Source organism: Salvelinus sp. IW2-2015, unplaced genomic scaffold (genome assembly GCF_002910315.2).
Source record: "Salvelinus sp. IW2-2015 unplaced genomic scaffold, ASM291031v2 Un_scaffold1601, whole genome shotgun sequence".
Taxonomy (NCBI): domain Eukaryota; kingdom Metazoa; phylum Chordata; class Actinopteri; order Salmoniformes; family Salmonidae; genus Salvelinus; species Salvelinus sp. IW2-2015.
The window spans coordinates 128053-148452 of NW_019943023.1; the positions used below are offsets into that span (position 1 = coordinate 128053).

The 20400-nt window shown below is 44.2% G+C and overlaps 1 protein-coding gene and 1 long non-coding RNA gene across 2 annotated transcripts in view; both read right to left on the minus strand.

The window, feature by feature from the left end:
* Window positions 1-8133: 8133 nt before the first annotated feature.
* On the minus strand, window positions 8134-10028 carry LOC139024516 (uncharacterized). Its single transcript, XR_011475853.1, has 2 exons — window positions 9984-10028; window positions 8134-9900 (listed from the first exon to the last, which is right to left on the minus strand). It is a non-coding gene; the product is annotated as an uncharacterized lncRNA (long non-coding RNA).
* A 722-nt stretch (window positions 10029-10750) lies between these two features.
* LOC112071385 (zinc finger SWIM domain-containing protein 6-like) overlaps window positions 10751-20400 on the minus strand; it is a 63528-nt gene continuing 53878 nt past the window's right edge. The window contains exons 11-14 of the mRNA XM_024138840.2: window positions 18105-18262; window positions 17805-17968; window positions 12299-12380; window positions 10751-11941 (exon numbers count right to left, since the gene is read on the minus strand). Of these exons, the coding sequence (XP_023994608.1) occupies window positions 11079-11941; window positions 12299-12380; window positions 17805-17968; window positions 18105-18262 (1267 nt within the window). The 3' untranslated portion in view covers window positions 10751-11078. The remainder of the gene's footprint in view (window positions 11942-12298; window positions 12381-17804; window positions 17969-18104; window positions 18263-20400) is intronic.

Genomic DNA, 20400 nt, shown 5'->3' on the forward strand with positions numbered 1-20400 from the left:
TCCCCCCAACCCAGAGGAGGAGCAGGGATTAGGTAGGCCTATCTCCCAAGGACACCCTTTCAGGCGTGCGCGCGCGTGTGTGACTCTCTCTATTCCCCTTTGCGTTCTTTAATCCTGTGAGGAGCGATAGTCTCATCACCCCGAAACCTCCTCAAAACACACAATACAGTTTCTCCTTTGTACAACCCTTTGAATTTACCATCAGATGCCCTTCATTTCCCCCAGCCCTGAGATGTGTCAGCTACCTTAAAGCGTCCTAAACAATGCTGTTTGAAGACTCTGTTCTCTATCTGTGGGTGAGGATCTGCTGCAGGATGGATCTACTGTGATATTATACAATTACCAAAAATACAATATATACATTGAGTACACCAAACATTAGKAACATCTTCYGATTATTGAGTTGCACCCCTTTTGCCCTCAGAACAGCCTCAATTTCTTTYGAGGCATGGACTCTACAAGGTGTCAAAGCGTTCCACAGGGATGCGGACCCATGTTGACTGCAATGCTTCCCACAGTTGTGTCAAGTTGGCTGGATGTCCTTTGGGTGTTGGATCATTCTTGATACACACAGGAAACTGTTGAGCATGAAAAGCCCAGCAGCATTGCAGTTCTTGACCAAACCGGTGCGCCTGGCACCTACTAACATACCCTGGTAGCCATTATTTTGGCTACCATGGCCATGCCTCATAGGATGACATTGTTCCCATCCATAGAGCACGAGTGGTCACTGAATGGTTTGATGAGCATGAAAACAATGTAAACTATATTCCATGGCCGTCTCAGTCACCAGATCTCAACCCAATTGAACACTTATTGGAGATTCTGGAGCGGCGCCTGAGACAGTGTTTTCAACCACGGTCAAAAAAACACAAAATTATGGAAATTCTTGCGGAAGAATGGTGTTGCATCCCTCTAATTGAGATCCAGGCATTTGTGGAATCTTTTTTTAAAGCTGTTTTGGCTTGTGGTGGCCCAACATGTTGATGTATTTTGGTCGTTTTATTGTCACATACACCAGATAGGTGCAGTGAAATGTGTTGCTTAACATGGTCAGCCATATTAGTACGGCACCCCTGGAACAAATTAGGGTAAGTGTCTTGCTCAAAGGCACATCGAAAGATTTTTCACCATCTCGGCAAGGGTATTCRAACCAGKGACCTTTCAGTTACAGGCCAGACGCTCTAACTGATATAATGTAATATTATAGAAGTATCACAGAGACAAAAGAAGAAGAAGGGTTGGTCTGTTAAATGTCAGAGAAGCTGGACACTACGGGGCGATTTCGCCAACACATATTACGCCTAATCCAAGACTAAATTGCACTTTTAAACTGGACTAACTGAAACTGAAATGGTTGAAAATAGTCTCAGATCTGCCCTAGTCTAGATTGAAAAAGACTGATTTCCAGAAGGACGATTAGAGTTAATCTAGATCTATTAAAAGGAAACCTGGCCATCTGTTGGGGCGGTATGCAAATTGGAGTGGGTCTAGGGTGTCCGGAGGATGCTGTTGATGTGAGCCATGACCAGCCTTCAAAGCACTTCATAGCTACCGACGTGAGTGCCACGGGACGGTAATCATTTAGGCAGGTTACCTTCGCTTCCTTGGGCACAGGGACTATGGTGGTCTGCTTGAAACATGTAGGTATTACAGACTCGGTCAGGGAGAGGTTGAAAATGTCAGTGAAGACACTTGACAGTTGGTCCGCACATGCTTTGAGTACACGTCCTGGTAATCCTTCTGGCCCAGCGGCTTTGTGAATGTTGACATGTTTAAAGGTTTTGTTCACATCGGCTATGGAGAGCGTTATCATACAGTCATCCAGAACAGCTGGTGCTCTCGTGCATGCTTCAGTATTGCTGCCTCGAAGCGAGCATAAAAGGYATTTAGCTCATCTGATAGGCTCGGTGTAACTGGGCAGCTCATGTCTGGGTTTCCCTTTGTAGTCCGTAATAGTTTTCAAGCCCTGCCACATCCGACGAGCGTCAATCTTGATCCTGTATTGACGCTTTTCTTGTGTGATGGTTCGTCTAAGGGCAGAGCAGGATTTCTTATAAGCGTCCGGATTGGTCTCCCGCTCCTTGAAAGYGGCAGCTCTAGCCTTTAGCTCGATGCGGATGTTGCCTGTAATCCATGGCTTCTGGTTGTGATATGTACGTATAGTCACTGTGGGGACGACGTCATCGATGCACTTATTTATGAAGCTGATGACTGAGGTGGTATACTCCTCAATGCCATTGGATGAATCCCGGAACATATTCCAGTCTGTGTTAGCAAAACAGTACTGTAGTGTAGCATCCGCGTCATCTGACCACTTCCGTATTGAAGAAGTGGTACTTCCTGCTTTAGTTTTTGCTTGTAAGCAGGAATCAGGAGGATAGAATTATGGTCAGATTTGACAAATGGAGGGCGGGGGAGAGCTTTGTATGCATCTCTGTGTGTGGAATAAAGGTGGTGTAGGATTMTTTCCCCTGGTTGCACATGTGACATGCTGGTAAAAATGTGGTAAAACTGATTWAAGTTTGCSTGCATTAAAGTCCCCGGCCACTAGGAGCGCCACTTCTGGGTGAGCATTTTCTTCTTTGCTTATGGCCTTATGGAGTTGGTTGAGAGCGGTCTTAGAGCCAGCTTCGTTTTGTGGTGATAAATAGACGGTTACGAATAATACAGATGAGAACTCGCTTGGTAGATAGTGTTTCTACATCTTATTATAAGGTACTCTCCCTCAGGCGAGAAATACCTCGAGACTTCTTTAATATTAGACGTTGCGCACCAGCTGTTAGCAAACAAAAAGACACAAACCCCCACCCCTCATCTTACCAGAGGTAGCGTCTCTGTTCTGCCGGTGCATGGAAAATCCAGCTAGCTCTATGTTGTCCGTGTCTTCGTTCAGCCACGTCTCGTTTAAGCCACATCTTAAACATAAGATCTTACAGTTTTTAATGTCCCGTTGGTAGGATAATCTTAATCGTAGAGCATCCCTTTTATTGTCAAAAAATGTCACGTTAGCGAGAAAAATGGAAAGCAGTGGGAGTGGGAGTTTACTCGCTCGCCTCCGGATTTTCAGAAGGATGCCTGAACTTTGACGGCGTCTTTTCTTCACACGAAAGGCGTGGATCTGGGCCTGTTCCAGTGAAAGCAGGATATCCTTCTAGTCGGACTAGCAGGACTCGTTAAAGGAAAAAGTTTCTTCCAGTCCGCAGTGAGTAATTGCTGTTTTGATGTCCAGAAGTTATTTTTGGTCATAAGAGAYGGTAGCAGCAACATTATGGACACAATATGTTTAAAAGTAAGTTACACAAAAAGCARAAAAATAACAAAATAGCACAATTGGTTGGGAGAATGTAAAACATCAGTCATGTTCTTCGGCGGCATCTTCGTATACGTTAAACCTTTAAACAGGTCAACATTCACAAGGCCGTGGGCCAGACGGATTACCAGGACGTGTAGTCCAAGCATGCGCTGACCAACTGGCAATTTTCAACCTCTCCCTGTCTGAGTCTGTAATACCAACATGTTTTAAGCAGACCACCAACTTGCTTAAATGACTACCGACCCGTAGCACTCACGTCTGTAGCCATGAAATGCTTTGAAAGGCAGGTCATGGTTCACATCAACACCATTATCCCATAAATCCCCAACAGATCCACAGTTGACGCAAACTCGATTGCTCTCCACACTGCCCTTTCCCACCTGGACTAAAGAAACACTTATGTGAGAATGCTGTTCATTGACTACAGCTCAGTGTTCAACACCATAGAGCCCTCAAAGCTCATCACTAAGCTAAGGATCCTGGGACTAAACACCTCCCTCTGCAACTGGATCCTGGACTTCCTGATGGGCCGCCCCCAGGTGGTAAGGGTAGGTAACAACACTTCTGCCACACTGATCCTCAACATTGGGGCCCCTCAGGTGTGCGTGCTCAGTCCCCTCCTGAATTCCCTGTTCACTCTTTGTTTACATACTGTGTCCCACGGTGAGGTGGGTGTGGATGTGGGTGGGTGTGGGTGAGGGTGTGTGTGTCTGTTTGTGTGTGCGTGCGTGCGTCTGTTTCGATAAAGAAGTAACACAGCATTGTACCACCACATCTAATGACCTAAATTAGTGTGACGGACATAGTGCRTTAGGCCAGTGGGATTGTGAATAGAACTGCGTCGCTTCCAGCTCTGACATGGATTATAAGGAAGGCTGCTGAAACATTACATCTCTCTCTCTATTCAATACATTCACACCAAACAGCAGTATGTACTGTAGACTGCCTCACCATTGCTCCAGGGTCAGCTGTTTATCCATCTACCTAATGGTTAAGGTTATATGTAGGCGAGAGAATCTGACCCTAGATCTGTGGTTAAGGCCAGTGTCGATCTCAAGCCACAGATAATGATGGTACTGAGGACAGGTGTGGTGTTCATTTACAGCCAAAATCAGATTATCAGGACATGATGTATTCCAACGACCTGAGCATGATGGATGCAGTCTAATCCCCTCCAGGTAGACAGGGATGGAGGGATAACTGCAATTATGTACTAAAAATAAACCAATTAAAACTTTGTGCAATTAAGACATCAAAGTCAGTGGGAAATGTCTGTGGACATTTGACTTCCAGGACATATATCTCTAGAATTCCACACCTAACCAGCAACTGATTTTGACAGAGTGACCATTCTTCTGTACCATGACAAGAACTCTTAGAAATGAATGGAGCAAGCTCAAATCTGTCCATAGAAGACATGGAGACATTGTGAGATAAGCGACACATTGATTAGAGAGGAGGACGTGTTGTTGTTGTATGAGGAGAACTGTGGAGGTTAAACTACGCCAGGAACAGAGAAGGAGCTCCACTGTCCACACAAGCATTCAAATGTAGAGTTCACAAGGTTTGTTGGTGGTAGATGAAATCAAATGCAGATCCTTTATACACGCACAGAGGAATCACAAACAGTAGCCAGCCTCTAAAGCGAGTGCATCGATCAGAGAATATTGCTTTAGAATATGGAGGTGAGGGGTAAGGGAATAACAGATGTAGAATCAAAACATTGGGGTCAAGCCAGCTGAGAAAAAGTATATACATTTTAAATTACAAAAGAAAGATCACACATTCACACTTTTGAACAATCAATGGTTATGCTGCTTTGTATGTGTATTTTTTGCAGGCAGGTAAAATTGCTCTCAGCTCCTGGTTGTATACGTACGATTAGAACGGCTTCTCTTTCCTACCTGCAGTATCCTTAGATCTGACATGATCAGAGAATGCCTTAGAACTGGCATGATCAGAGAATGCCTTAGAACTGTCATGATCAGAGAATGGCTTAGAACTGTCATGATCAGAGAATGCCTTAGAACTGTCATGATCAGAGAATGCCTTAGAACTGTCATGATCAGAGAATGGCTTAGAACTGTCATGATCAGAGAATGGCTTAGTTGAGAGGGAATGTTAAAAGGAGAAAATATTCCACAGCCACGTTGCACAATCGATAGAATCATACTCAAAAGTCTGAACAAGCAGCACAGCTCCAGTAATGGCAGTAGCAGTCTCACAGTAGGGGCTCCATTCCACCTTTGCTAAACGGCTCTCCGCCTCGTTCTAGAATGTTGTGTTTAGGGGCTGGCTGTCTCCTGATAAAGTATCAAAGCACTGCCGTGAAACAAATCACAAAACAAGACGTGTCTATCAACACCAGACTTTTACAATGGGTCATTTCCTGTCCAGAGAGGAAGTGGAATGCAGACATTCACTAGTGCAGTGGTCGTTAGACTGAAATGGATACGGAGTCTCCTTCCTCTGGAGTCTGGACAGTCTCTGTGGTGATGTAAAGGAGTAGGATAAAGTTGACCCTTGACAGACAGATCAAAGCTCCTCTCTCCTTACCTCTCTGACCAGCTGTTTCTGTAGCAGGAAGGAGACGCATCACCATGAGAGACAGGATGGGAAGTGACTGATGGGACACAGGATTTGAACCAATTGAAAGAGAGGAGTTAGTGCTGGATCAGACATATGTGCACCCTCAGGATCCCCCAGGGATAAATGGAAAAACAGTAGATTAGTTGCCAGTGCTGAGTGGTGATATTACCTTGCGGTAATAGCTAGTTGCCGAAGTGATATTACCTTAGCTATAGTTGCCAACTTAGAAGTGATATTACCTTTAGCTATAGTTGCCAGTACTGAGAAGTGATATTACCTTAGCTATAGTTGCCAGTACTGAGAAGTGATATTACCTTAGCTATAGTTGCCAGTACTGAGAAGTGATATTACATCAGCTATAGTTGCCAGTACTGAGAAGTGATATTACCTTAGCTATAGTTGCCAGTACTGAGAAGTGATATTACCTTAGCTATAGTTGCCAGTACTGAGAAGTGATATTACCTAGCTATAGTTGCCAGTACTGAGAAGTGATATTACCTTAGCTATAAACACAAACTCAAGGCTGTAACAGTCTGTTCTTCCAGAGGTAATGAGAGAACAGAAATCTGGAGAGAGAAAGACAGATGCAGAGAAAGAACATTGCCGTCCCAGATGGACTGGGAACCATGTGGCATTCCCGGGAACGAGAACAGGAATGGGATCATGGTCTGGTTCAGCCAGGATGTGTGTGTGTGTCCCAGCTGATCTCTGGTGCCAGATATGGGGTTACAGAAACTCCCCACTGCCTGGCTATTTATACAGAAGATACACTCACTGACGTGGATACTGTAAATAAAATCAAATGTATTTAAAAGCCCTTTTTACATCAGCATGTCACAACGTGCTTATCCATAAACCTAGCCTAAAACCCCAAACAATGAAGACCCCCAGTCTCAGTTTCTCTAACACTTTCTGAGAAGGGGGGGGGGGTTCTACAAACCCAAATAGACAGGGAACACTACATCTTGGAGTAAATCTATATAATAGTGCATGTTAGAGTCCTGACAGGGGACAGCGCAGTCCTGACTCTGGTCCTGACTAGTGCAGACCTTTCTCCCGGTTGTATAAGAGGTCAGTCTTATCTTGCTCTCCCAAATACATAGGAAGGCGGAGATATATAGGCCTAATCTCAACCCCAACCTTTTTTATCTGGTTCCTGTTTAGTAGAGTTCATTGTTAGCTTGGGGATTTACTGTGGCCAGTACTGATACATACAAAACACTTCACAGGTAGTAAATCCAGACAGTGGTGATTGATTTGAATGGAACGACTACTGGGGCGAGGGGGTCAAAACATTGTTAACAATAAGACAAGCCATAAGGCTGCTGAATAACTAATCAAATGGTCACCGGTCTATTACATTGCCTGCCCCCCCCCAATTTGTTTTGTACACTGCTGCTACTCGCTGTTTATTATCTATGCATAGTCACTTCACCCCTACCTACATGTACAAATCACCTCTAACCTGTACCCCCGCACACTGACTCGGTACCGTTACCCCCTGTATATTGCCTTGTTATTGTTATATTACTTTAGTTTATTTGGTAAATATTTTCTTAACTCTTCTTGAACTGCACTGTTGGTTAAGGGCTTGTAAGTAAGCATTTCATGGTAAGGTCTACACTTGTTGCATTCGGCGCATGTGACAAATAAAGTTTGATTTGATATTGTTTGGAGTAATTGGGGCTGTTCCTGTTCCTCCATCCCCCTCCCTTTGTGGTTCCAACTCAAACTTCCTGTACCCTCAACAGCCCCCCTGGATGCTGTTAACGATAAAAGACAGGAAGAGGAAGGAATCTTCCTATCGTCATCTAACCAAGTAAACTAAAGCGTCCAGCCTGTATCACAAAAAATATCCAGGGGAAAGACTACTTTTGAATTCCACAGAATCATCTGGAGTGGAATGTATACATATCTCTATTAGAAACAGCATGGACTATCAGGAGTGATAAAGAACAGAACACTTGGAATACTCCCCAAATACACCAAACACTTTAAAACACTGTTTCCAGGAAACAAATGAGCAGGAAAAAACCTTGACATCCTTTCTAGTACTACTCTCAGTGGATTCATCATTTCCCAGGAGGTCCAGCGTTTCACTCACTTACATTCTGGCATAAAAGAAAGGAAAACATAGTGTTTCTCCTTTTTCCACTGATGATGCGGTGTGTAAAATAGCAGAACTAGGAACCTTCAGAAATAAATGCAAATAAACACTACACAAGATCTCCTCTCAAAAAACAAATTTTAATTCAAACAAAAAAGTTCAATTATTAACAAGTTTAAAAAACAGTGATTTAGTTACATAAATAAATTGATATTGGTGTATCAAATCTGAATTTTAACATCATGAGCAATGTTGACACGGTTGAAGAAGTACAATCGTTTACCTATCATAATAAATAAAATGGAACATGAATGATATGTCTCTGGACAAACCTCTAGAGGAGGAGGGGACAAGAGACACTAGACAATGTTTCTGCACCCAAAAACAAAAACAGAGGAGAAGGGCTTTTTAAAGCACAAAACACAGAACCATTCAGCTAAAAATGAAAGACACTAAAAGTTGTAACCAAAGTTGGTTGGCTTTTTCATTTCAATGAACAAAGTTTGGTAGTCAGAACTCCCGTTTGGTTGTTTTAAAGCGTTAAGACAAGGCAAGAAAGAAGGCTGTTCTCGTTGAATAATTCTAGAGAGATAACTAAAAAGTTAAAAAAGGAGAAACATATAAAAAAGCGTAACAAAACAAAATTGAACAGTCAAGACCAACATAGCAACTTTCTGTCCTGCACAAAGTCAAGGAGTCGACAGAAGAGGCATGTTGTAGGTTCGTTGTAGAGGCATGTACATGTTTTAATTTGTTGTTGTGCATATAATGGAGATTATTTTTTGTGACTTGAACACTGTGGAAGGAGACATGATGCGTGAACAAACCAAATTTCACCACAGCGTATTACTATGCTAATTATTAGTAAAAAGTCAGGGATTTTGTCGGATCTACATTTCACGGCTTCGTAGGCACTGGGCCGGAGTTCTCCACTTGTAATGCTAAGGCTCACTGATCGGGCTCCTGGGCAGTTTCTCTCTCTTCTCTTTCTCTCCTCTTATACCACGGTGCCCAATACAACAGTGTTCAACTGGAGGATACATATATTTTGCTGGTCCACACAAAATACAACATCCATGTCCTTTTTAGCAAACAGCCGGTTCCTATCAAGCAGTCCAGTGGATGTCAGTCTGTCTGTCTCTCCGGGGTCGCCCAGCTAACAGTCCTACTGAGATGACCCCTAACCTTTGACCTTTGTCCTGGCCCCTGATGACGCAACGCGACACGTTTTAAAAGTCCTTCTGATATGTTTTGGTTATAAAAACCATGGTACTGCAGCTTCAAGTATTTTGCATTACATAGAATATGATTTAATAAATTAGTTAACGTATACATTTGTTTTCAATATTCAGACATATACTATCATATATACAGTACAATAAAATGCTCTCATTCTCTCTTTTTTATTTTCCTTTGCTTTTTTTGTTGAGAAATCCCTGAGAATGTATGTTGACAGTTGCTAAGTTTCCACAAGCGCAAGCACTATGACAGTATAATTGTATTTTTCTGCAAGTGTGTGTTTATAGGTTGTTTCTGCAACTGCATGAGTTTGATTGTGTCCGTTACTATGTGTTTCTATGTGTGTGTGTGTGTGCGTGTGTTTCTGCACGTGTCTAAAGCATCAGGGTAAACACTGCAAAGCCACAGCAGACAGTCAGCCTGGAGTTGGTAATCTCTGTTACTAAAGCCACAGCAGACATTCAGCCTGGAGTTGGTGATCTCTGTTACTAAAGCTACAGCAGACAGTCAGCCTGGAGTTGATGATCTCTGTTACTAAAGCCACAGCAGACAGTCAGCCTGGAGTTGGTGATCCTGTTACTAAAGCCACAGCAGACAGTCAGCCTGGAGTTGGTGATCCCTGTTACTAAAGCCACAGCAGACAGTCAGCCTGGAGTTGGTGATCTGTTACTAAAGCCACAGACAGTCAGCCTGGAGTTGGTGATCTTGTTTATAAGCCACAGTACAGTCAGCCTGGAGTTGGTGATCCCTGTTACTAAAGCCACAGACAGTCAGCCTGGAGTTGGTGATCCTGTTACTAAAGCCACAGCAGACAGTCAGCCTGAAGTTGGTGATCCTGTTACTAAAGCCACAGCAGACAGTCAGCCTGGAGTGTGATCCGTTTACTAAAGCCACGCAGACAGTCAGCCTGGAGTTGTGTATCCCTGTTACTAAAGCCAGCAGACAGTCAGCCTGGAGTTGGTGATCCCTGTTACTAAAGCACAGCGACAGTCAGCCTGGAGTTGATGATCTCTGTTACTAAAGCCACAGCAGACAGTCAGCCTGGAGTGGTGATCCCTGTTACTAAAGCCACAGCAAACAGTCAGCCTGGAGTTGATGATCTCTGTTACTAAAGCCACAGCAGACACAAAAAGACTGTCAGCCTGGAGTTGGTGATCCCTGTTACTAAAGCCACAGCAGACAGTCAGCCTGGAGTTGGTGATCTCTCTTACGAAAGAGAAATAAAACAAGAAATTGTGCACTGAACTGGATAGTGAACTGTTTGTGTTGTTATTTAACTGTTAACACACACTGACTACACTGAGTGGGGGAAGGAGGGGTGAGGAAGGGCTGAGGACAAGGGGGGAATAAAGCTGGGTCCGTATGAGGTACTGGTCACGTCTGATGGAGTTGCTCTGTTTGGTTTTAAGCCTTGTTTGTCTCATTGTCTCTGAGCTGTGAGCATTTAACAGAGGGGGACAGGAGTGCTATGTGGACATCTCGCCACTGGACAACATATACTCAGTGTAAAAAGATTTTATTTTTCTCTTTAGTTCTCTCTCTTACACTCTTTCACACTGTCTTTATACATAAAGGGACACACACACACTTCCACAACATGACAATTTTCTTTTTTGTTTGCTTGTTTGTGAACTAAATAGGGTCTATACACATTAATACCGATGTGGCCTTTTGTTGTTTTCAGGTTTTTCTTTCACTTTTTCCGTCACTTTTTAAGTTAAAAGGGATACAAAGGCAGAATCAAGTAAAAGGGGGCGTGATCGCTCTCAATCTCCATCTCAATAGATCCATCGACCAATCACAATAGTTTTTAAGTTTAGTCTTTCGTCAACCRAACCTCTCCCGTACAAGCATCATGAGTTTCTTCTTGCCCTTGTAGATCTGTTTGAGGTTGTCTATGAACTGGGTGAACTGGATGTGTCCGTCCTGGGCCATGAGGAACGTCTCTCTGGCCTTACTGAGGAACTCTATAAACTCGCTGTAGTGGCGCGGGCTGATGTGCGTGAGGCGAGAGTGCGTGGTGTTGATGTAGGCTCCGATGGTGGCGTCCAGCAGTTGCCTGAGTGGAGCCTTGTCCAGCGACATCAGCTTCCCAGAGTTCCTGCGGCTGTGCAGTGCCACCATGCCCGGCGTGGTCAATGTGCACCGTCTCAAAATGTCTGACAGCACAGTGGCGCACTTCACACTTTTCACCACCAGGGGGATGACTGCAGCCAGCTCATTCTTCCCCAGAGAGTGACTCAGAGCACAGGCCCACAGCACGTCGTTGATAGCCGGGTGGGTGTCCTGGTTGTAGCTGAGGTTAAGGTGGGCCATGGCTAGCGTGGCCAGCTTGTATGCCCTCATGGGATATCCTCTGTGCTCCATGTACCTGGCTATCGTAAAGAGCTGTGTGTAGCTCATCCCCGTGACGGCCGCGTCCAGAACGATCTGGTAGGCCGTCTCGAAGGCGATGTGGTCCTTCTCACAGAGGGTGAGTGCGGAGAGGGAACAGTTCTGGGGGTCCTTCATGGCACACTGCAGGGCCAGGGTCCGGGCGGAGGAGGCCAGGTTCTCCTGCTGGTGACAGTCCAGGTGCAGGCGGACGATGGTGGTGTTGGACATGACGGTGGTGGCCACGATGCTGGTGGCCTCGGTCGGGGTGAACAGGGTGAACCAACTCTGCATGATGCTGTCCAACGCATACACACCTACAGCAGGGGAGAGGGTGGTTAGGTCATGGAAATATGTTCTACACACACACATACAGTGGGGAAGTCAAGGAGTTTCCTCGTTTAAGTGAGTTAACAGTTTCTCAGAATTTAGCGGGATCACCAGCAGACTCTGTCATAGCATCAAGAAAATACCTAGATTTTGCCTTCTTTATTCCTCCGGTCCATTTATTTCTCAATTGCCTAAAAAGCAGCCAATCAGCTGTTTCACCAGTTTTCCACAGTTGACACCACAGTTGACATTATGCACAATGGAAATGGGAACCAATTCAACAACAGGATACTTATGTTCTGCAGCCACACACACTGGAAAACAGCATTAGAATAGTAACTCACCAACTTCTGTGGCACAGGTGACCAGCCACCGTACCATCTCTCTCCTCCTCCAGTTCAACGTGGACAGAGTCATTCTCATCACCTTCAGGGGAGAAAGGAACAGGTACAGGTTAGAGAGGTGTGTTTGTTTGCTTGCGAATATATATATATATATAACATAAACGCAACCCAAAAATTATAAAATGTCCCTTTTCAGGACCCTGTCTTTCAAAGATAATTTGTAAAAATCCAAATAACTTCACAGATCTTCATTGTAAAGGGTTTAACTTCTTATGGCTGGGGGCAGTATTGAGTAGCTTGGATGAATAAGGTGCCCAGAGTAAACTGCCTGCTACTCAGGCCCAGTTGCTAATATATGCATATTATTAGTAGATTTGGATAGAAAACACTCTGAAGTTTCTAAAACTGTTTGAATGATGTCTGTGAGAAAAACAGAACTCATATGGCAGGCAAAAACCTGAGAAAAAATCCAACCAGGAAGTGGGAAATCTGAGGTTTGTATGTTTTCAACTCATCGCCTATCGAATATACAGTGGGATATTGGTCATGTTGCACTTCCTAAGGCTTCCACTAGATGTCAACAGTCTTTAGAACCTTGTTTGATGCGTCTACTGTGAAGGAGGGAGGAATGAGGGCTTTTTGAGTCAGTGGTCTGGCAGAGTGCCATGAGCTGACCATGCGTGTTCACGTGAGAGAGTTAGCTTGCGAAATGCAATGGCATTTCTGAAGACAATGTAATTCTCCGGTTGGAACATTATTGAAGATTTATGTTAAAAACATCCTAAAGATTGATTCTATACTTCGTTTGACATGTTTCTACAAACTGTAATATGACTTTGTCTGAACTTTCACATGGACTTGCCCGCGCGTCGTGAGTTTGGATTGTGCACTGAACACGCAAACAAAAAGGAGGTATTTGGACATAAATGATGGACTTTATGGAACAAATCAAACATTTATTGTGGAACTGGGATTCCTGGGAGTGCATTCTGATGAAGATCATCAAAGGTAAGTGAATATTTATAATGCTATTCTGACATCTACTGACTCTACAACATGGCAGATATCTTCATGGCTTGTTTGGGCTCTGAGCGCTGTACTCAGATTATAGCATGGTGTGCTTTGTCCGTAAAGTTTTTTTGAAATCTGACACAGCGGTTACATTAAGGAGAGGTTTATCTAAAGTTCCATGTATAATACTTGTATATTTTATCAATGTTTATTATGAGTACTTCTGTAAATTGATGTGGCTCTCTGCAAAATCAGAGGCAAAACTTTACTGAACATAACGCGCCAATGTAAACTGAGATTTTTGGATATAAATATGAACTTTATCGAACAAAACATACACGTATTGTGTAACATGAAGTCCTATTAGTGTCATCTGATGAAGATCATCAAAGGTTAGTGATTAATTTTATCTCTATTTCTGCTTTTTTTGACTCCTCTCTTTGGCTGGAAAAATGGCTGTTTTTCTGTGAATAGGTGCTGACCTAACATAATGATATGTTGTGCTTTCGTCGTAAAGCCTTTTTGAAATCTGACACTGTGGTGGGATTAAAAACAAGTTTATCTTTAAAATTGTGTAAAATACTTGTATGTCTGAGGAATGTTAATTATGAGATTTCTGTTGTTTTGAATTTGGCGCCCTACACTTTCACTGTCTGTTGTCATATCGATCCCGTTAACGGGATCCCAGCCGTAAGAAGTTAAACACTGTTTCCCATGCTTGTTCAAAGAACCATAAACAATTAATGAACATGCACCTCTGGAACGGTCGTCAAAACACTAACAACTTACAGATGGTAAGCAATTAAGGTCACAGTAATGAAAACTTACGACACTAAAGAGGCCTTTCTACTGACTCTGAAAAACACCAAAAGAAAGATGCCCAGGGTCCCTGCTCATCTGCGTGAATGTGCCTTTGGCATGCTGCAAGGAGGCATAAGAAATGCAGATGTGGCCAGGGCAATAAATTGCAATATCCATACTGTGAGACGCCTAAGACAGCGCTACAGGGAGACAGGACGGACAGCTGATCGTCCTCAGAGTGGCAGACCACGTGTAACAACACCTGCGCAGGATCGGTACATCCGAACATCACACCTCCGGGACAGGTACAGGATGGCAACAACTGCCCGAGTTACACCTGGAACGCACAATCCCTCCATCAGTGCTCAGACTGTCCGCAATAGGCTGAGAGAGGCTGGACTGAGGGCTTGTAGGCCTGTTGTAAGGCAGGTCCTCACCAGACATCACCGGCAACAACGTCGCCTATGGGCACAAACCCACCTTCTCTGGACCAGACAGGACTGGCAAACAGTGCTCTTCACTGACGAGTCGCGGTTTTATCGAAGGAATGAGCGTTACACCGAGGCCTGTACTCTGGAGCGGGATCGATTTGGAGGGTCTGTCATGGTCTGGGGCGGTGTGTTACAGCATCATCGGACTGAGCTTGTTGTCATTGCAGGCAATCTCAACGCTGTGCGTTACAGGGAAGACATCCTCCTCCCTCATGTGGTACCCTTCCTGTCTGGGACCTGTTGGATCGGAGGGTGAGGGCTAGGGCCATTCCCCCCAGAAATGTCCGAGAACTTGCAGGTGCCCTGGTGGAAGAGCGGTGTAACATCTCACAGCAAGAACTGGCAAATCTGGTGCAGTCCATGAGGAGGAGATGTACTGCAGTCCTTAATGCAGCTGGTGGCCACACCAGATACTGACTGTTACTTTTGATTTTGATCCCCCGTCTGTTCAGGGACACATTATTCCATTTATGTTAGTCACATGTCTGTGGAACTTGTTCAGTTTATGTCTCAATTGTTGAATCTTATGTTCATACAAATATTTACTTATTTTGTTAAGTTTGCTGAAAATAAACACAGTTGACAGTGAGAAGATGTTTCTTTTTTGCTGAGCTTATATGCAGTTGAAGTGGGAAGTTTACATACTCTTTTGGCTGGAGTCATGGTTAGAGTCATTAAAAGTCATTTTTCAACCACTTCACAAATTTCTTGTAAACAAACTATAGTTTTGGCAAGAGGGTTAGGACATGTACTTTGTGCATGACAAGTAATTTCCAACAATTGTTTACAGACAGATTATTTCACTGTATCACAATTCCAGTGGGTCAGAAGTTTACATACACTAAGTTGACTGTGCCTTTAAACAGCTTGGAAAATTCCAGAAAATGATGTCATGGCTTTAGAAGCTTCTGATAGGCTAATTGACAACATTTGAGTCAATTGGAGGCGTACCTGTGGATGTATTTCAAGGCCTACCTTCAAACCTAGTGCCTCTTTGCTTGACATCATAGGAAAATCAAAAGAAATCAGCCAAGTCCTCAGAAAAAAAATTGTAGACCTCCACAAGTCTGGTTCGTCCTTGGGAGCAATTTCCAAACGGCTGAAGGTACCACGTTCATCTGTACAAACAATAGTACGCAAGTATAAACACCATGGGACCACGCAGACGTCATACCGCTCTGGAAGGAGACCCGTTCTGTCTCCTAGATATGAACGTACCTCGATGCAAAAAGTGCAAATCAATCCCAGAACAACAGCAAAGGACCTTGTGAAGATGCTGGAGGAAACAGGTACAAAAGTATCTATATCCACAGTAAAATGAGTCCTATATCGACAAAACCTGAAATGCCCCTCAGCAAGGAAGAAGCCACTGCTCCAAAACCTCCATAAAAAACCTAGACTACATTTTGCAACTGCACATCAAAACAAATATCGTACTTTTTGGAGAAATGTCCTCTGGTCTGATGAAACAAAAATAGAACTGTTAGGCCATAATGACCATCGTTATGTTTGGAGGAAAAAGGGGGAGGCTTGCAAGCCGAAGAACACCATCCCAACCGTGAAGCACAGGAATGGCAGCATCATGTTGTGGGGGTGCTTTGCTGCAGGAGGGACTGGTGCACTTTACAAAATAGATGGCATCATGAGGCAGAAAAAGGATGTGGTTATATTGAAGCAAAAGCTCAAGACATCAGTCAGGAAGTTAAAGCTTGGTCGCAAAAGGGTCTTCGAAATGGACAATGACCCAAGCATACTTCCAAAGTTGTGGCAAAATGGCTTAAGGACAACAAAGTCAAGGTATTGGAGTGGCCATCAAAGCCCTGAATCCTATAGTAGCCACCTTTTGCAGACATAACAGCCGAACATACTTGTGGCATTCTTTCTACGATGGAAATCAAATATTGTTCGGAAATTCCTTCCCAACACTGTTGCAGAAGTTCCCACAAATGTGTTGCACTTGTAGGTTGCTTTACTTTCATCCTTCTGCCCAGTTCATCCCAAACCAGCTCGATGGGGTTTAAGTCTGGAGATTGTGCTAGCCATTCCATGATTTGAAGACTACCGTCTTGTTCTTTTCTTCTAAGGTAGTTCTGACATAGCCTGGAGGTATGTTCTGGGTCATAATCTTGCTGTAGGATGAACCCCTGACCAACTAGACGTACACCAGAGGGTATAGCATGGCACTGCAAAATGCTGTGGTAGCCGTTTTGGTTCAGGGTGCCACTCACTCTGTGCAAGTCGCCGACTCTGGAATCAGCAAAAGAGCCCCAAGACCATCACGCTTCCTCCTCCATGTTTGACAGTTGGTGTCACACACTGAGGAACCATCCTTTCGCCTACTCAACGGCATACAAAACCCTGCATGATGAACCGAAGATGTCTTCAGTCTTCAGTAGTCCACTGGCAGTGCTTCATGGCCCAGGCAAGCCTCTTTTTCATATTTAGCAATGGATTTCTTACCGCCACTCGACCTGTCAAACATTCAGCTCAAAGTCTTCTCTTCACAGTTGAAACTGAGACTTGATTACATCCACCAGTGTTAAGCTGTGCTTGAAGATGTTGTCCTGTGAGTCTCCTATCACCCAAGCTGTTGACTCTAAGAAACGTGTCTTCTGATTATGTTGTGTCTTTGGGTCTGCCAGACCTCTTCCTGTCAGAGTTTCCTCCAGTTTCCAAGTGCCTTTTGATGGTGTAGGAAACTATACTCACTGACACCTTGGCTTTCTTTGCAATTTATCGAAAGGAAAGACCTACACTTTTAAGGGTTATAATGGTCTGTCTTCCTTTGTTAATTGCATTTGTCTTACCATTATGATAGCAATATACTACTTCCTGTAGTACAATACTGTCCAAATAATGCTTAAGAGGGTGTAGTAACAGTCTGTACCAACACCGCTTTAATACAGACACATGTAGGAATTGTTAGCACCAACTTTCAAAGCTTAATTTACTTCCATCGCTGCAGAACAGCTGTAAGTTGTTAACCCATTACTTGTTCCCTGAAAAAGGCCTTTTTAAATAACTGTGAAATGTACATTATTTTTCCGTTTTTTGGTAACCTAAACTTTTTTTAAACCTCTGGCAGTTTACCGCTTACCTTTGTACCATTTCAGGTTATTCACTGGACTTGAACTGCTTAAATGTCTATAAAAACTGGGAAAATGTGGGTGGCTAAAACATTTGACCGGTAGTGTATATGTTACCTGAAGGCCCAGCTCCAGTGAGACTTTAAGCAGTGTGAGGTCTGGCAGGCTGTCCATCAGAGTAGCGATCTTGAAGGCATCCTGAGCCAGTTTGAAGATGTGAGACGAGGAGTGGATGTTCTTCTGGATGGACTCTAACACCGTTTCTAACTTACGCCCATCACCTGAGAGACAAAAACCCAATATAAAACCACCTATTTGCAGAAAAGATCGTAAACATTATTGTCTGAGCATGTGTGTATTTTTGTTTTTGTACGGTGTGTGTGTTTGTACATACAGTACGTTTGTTTGTGTACGTACCTTTGGCTGCGGTAAGCATGGTGGAGGCCAGTTCACATTGTTGTGACTCTATGTGAGATAGAGTGAACCAGCGAGGGTAGCGGTTGGGGACCATAGATACTATATGGTGAGGTCTGGACAGATCACCTGATGGAGCTGTGGTTTCCAGGACCGGTAACCTAAAGACACACATTTAATACACTGATGTTTAATATAACTGTTTTGCTTCTAATAAGGAAGCATGGGCCTTAAGGGGTCTTCTAAGGCGTATGGGAAATCCCGGTCTCTCTGCAAGATCCAGTGCTTCTGTTAAAGCAGAGTTCAGAAATAGAAAGTCTTCATGCCACTGATGCTGATATCTGATGCTGATTCTAGACTGTGTTGTTGAAAATAAAGATTGAAATATAATACAATTCAGTTTAACATGGGCAAAATTAAATAAAGTTGTAAACGTTTCATAAGCCTCTCAATGGTCAGAAAGATACCCAAATGAAAACCCACGTCATAAAATAGTGTACAAAACATTATGGACACCTGCCCTTTCCATGACAGACTGACCAGGTGAATCCAGGTGAAAGCTGGATTACTGATGCCACCTGTTAAATCCACAGTGTAGATGAAAGGGAGGAGACAGGTTAAACAAGGATTTTTATGCTTTGAGACATGGATTGTGTGTGTGCCATTCAAATGGTAAATAGGCAAGACTAAAGATTTAAGTGCCTTTGAACAAGGTATGGTAGTAGGTGCCAGGCACACCAGTTTGTGGAAAGAACTGCAACGCTGCTGGGTTTTTCACACTCAAAAGTTTCCCGTGTGCATCAAGAATAGTCCACAACCTAAAGGACATCCAGCCAGCTTGACACAACTGTAGGAAGCACTGGAGTAAACATGGGCCAGAATCCCTGTGGAACGCTTCGACACCTTGTAGAGTCCATGCCCCAATGAACTGAGGCTGTTCTGAGGGCAAAATGAGGGGGTGCAACTCAATACTAGGAAAGTGTATTTAATGTTTTCTACACTCAGTGTATATCTCTCTATCAATATACACACACACACACCACCCACACACACACACACCACGAACAAGAACAACGACTAGCACATCAACATCCACACTCAGCAAAAAAGAAATGGGCCTCTCCCTGTCAACTGCTGTTTAATTTTCGCAAACTTAACGGTGGTGTAAATATTTTTATGAATAACAAGACTTAACTGAGACATAAACTGAACAAGTTCCACAGACATGTGACTAACAGAAATGGAATACAGTGCCACTGAAACACGGGGTCTAATAAAAGTAACAGTCAGTTATCTGGTGTGGACACCAGCTGCAATTAAGTACGGCAGTGCATTCCTCCTCATGAACTGGCCACCAGATTTGCCAGTTTTTTGCTGTGAGATGTTACCCTCTTCCCCAAGGCACCTGCCAAGTTCCCAGACATTTCTGTGGGGAATGTCCCTGCCCGTCTCACTCCCGATCCAACAGGTCCATAGACGTGCTCAATGGATTGAGATCTGGGCTCTTCGGCTGGCCATGCCGAGAACAACCTGACATTCCTGTCTTGCAAGAAATCATCGCACAGAACGAGCAAGTATGGCTGGTGGCATTGTCATGCGGAAAGGTCATGTCAGGATGAGCCTGGAGGAAGGGTACCACATGAGGGAGGGGAGGGATGTCATCCTGTAACGCACAGCGTTGAGATGCCTGCCAATGACAACAAGCTCAGTCCGATGATGCTGTGAACAACGCCCCAGACCATGACGGTACCCTCTCCACCTCCATCACCGCCTGGTGAGACAAACCGGCGACTCGTCAGTGAAGAGCCACTTTTTTGCCAGTCCTGTCTGGTCAGCGACGGTGGGTTTGTGCCCAATAAGCCGGACTTTGTTGCCGGTGATGTCTGGGTGGGACCTGCCTTACAACAGGCCTACAAGCCTCAGTCCAGCCCTCTCTCAGCCTATTGGGACAGGCTGAGCCATGATGGAGGGATCGTGGCACGTCCAGGGGTGTAATCCCGGGCAGTTGTTGTCTGCCATCCTGTACCTGTCCCGGAGGTGTGATGTTCGGGTGTACCGATCCTGTGCCAGGTGTTGTTTACACTGTGGTCTGCACTGTGAGGACAATCAGGCTGTCCGTCCTGTCTCTGTAGTGCGCTTGCCTTAGGGCATCTCACAGTATGGACTTGCAATTTATTGCCCCTGGCCACATCTGCAGTCCTCGCCGTGCCTTCTGCAGGCACGCTAAAGGCACAGTTTCACGCAGGATGAGCAGGCACTGGGCATCTTTTCTTTGGGTGTTTTATCAGAGTCAGTTAAG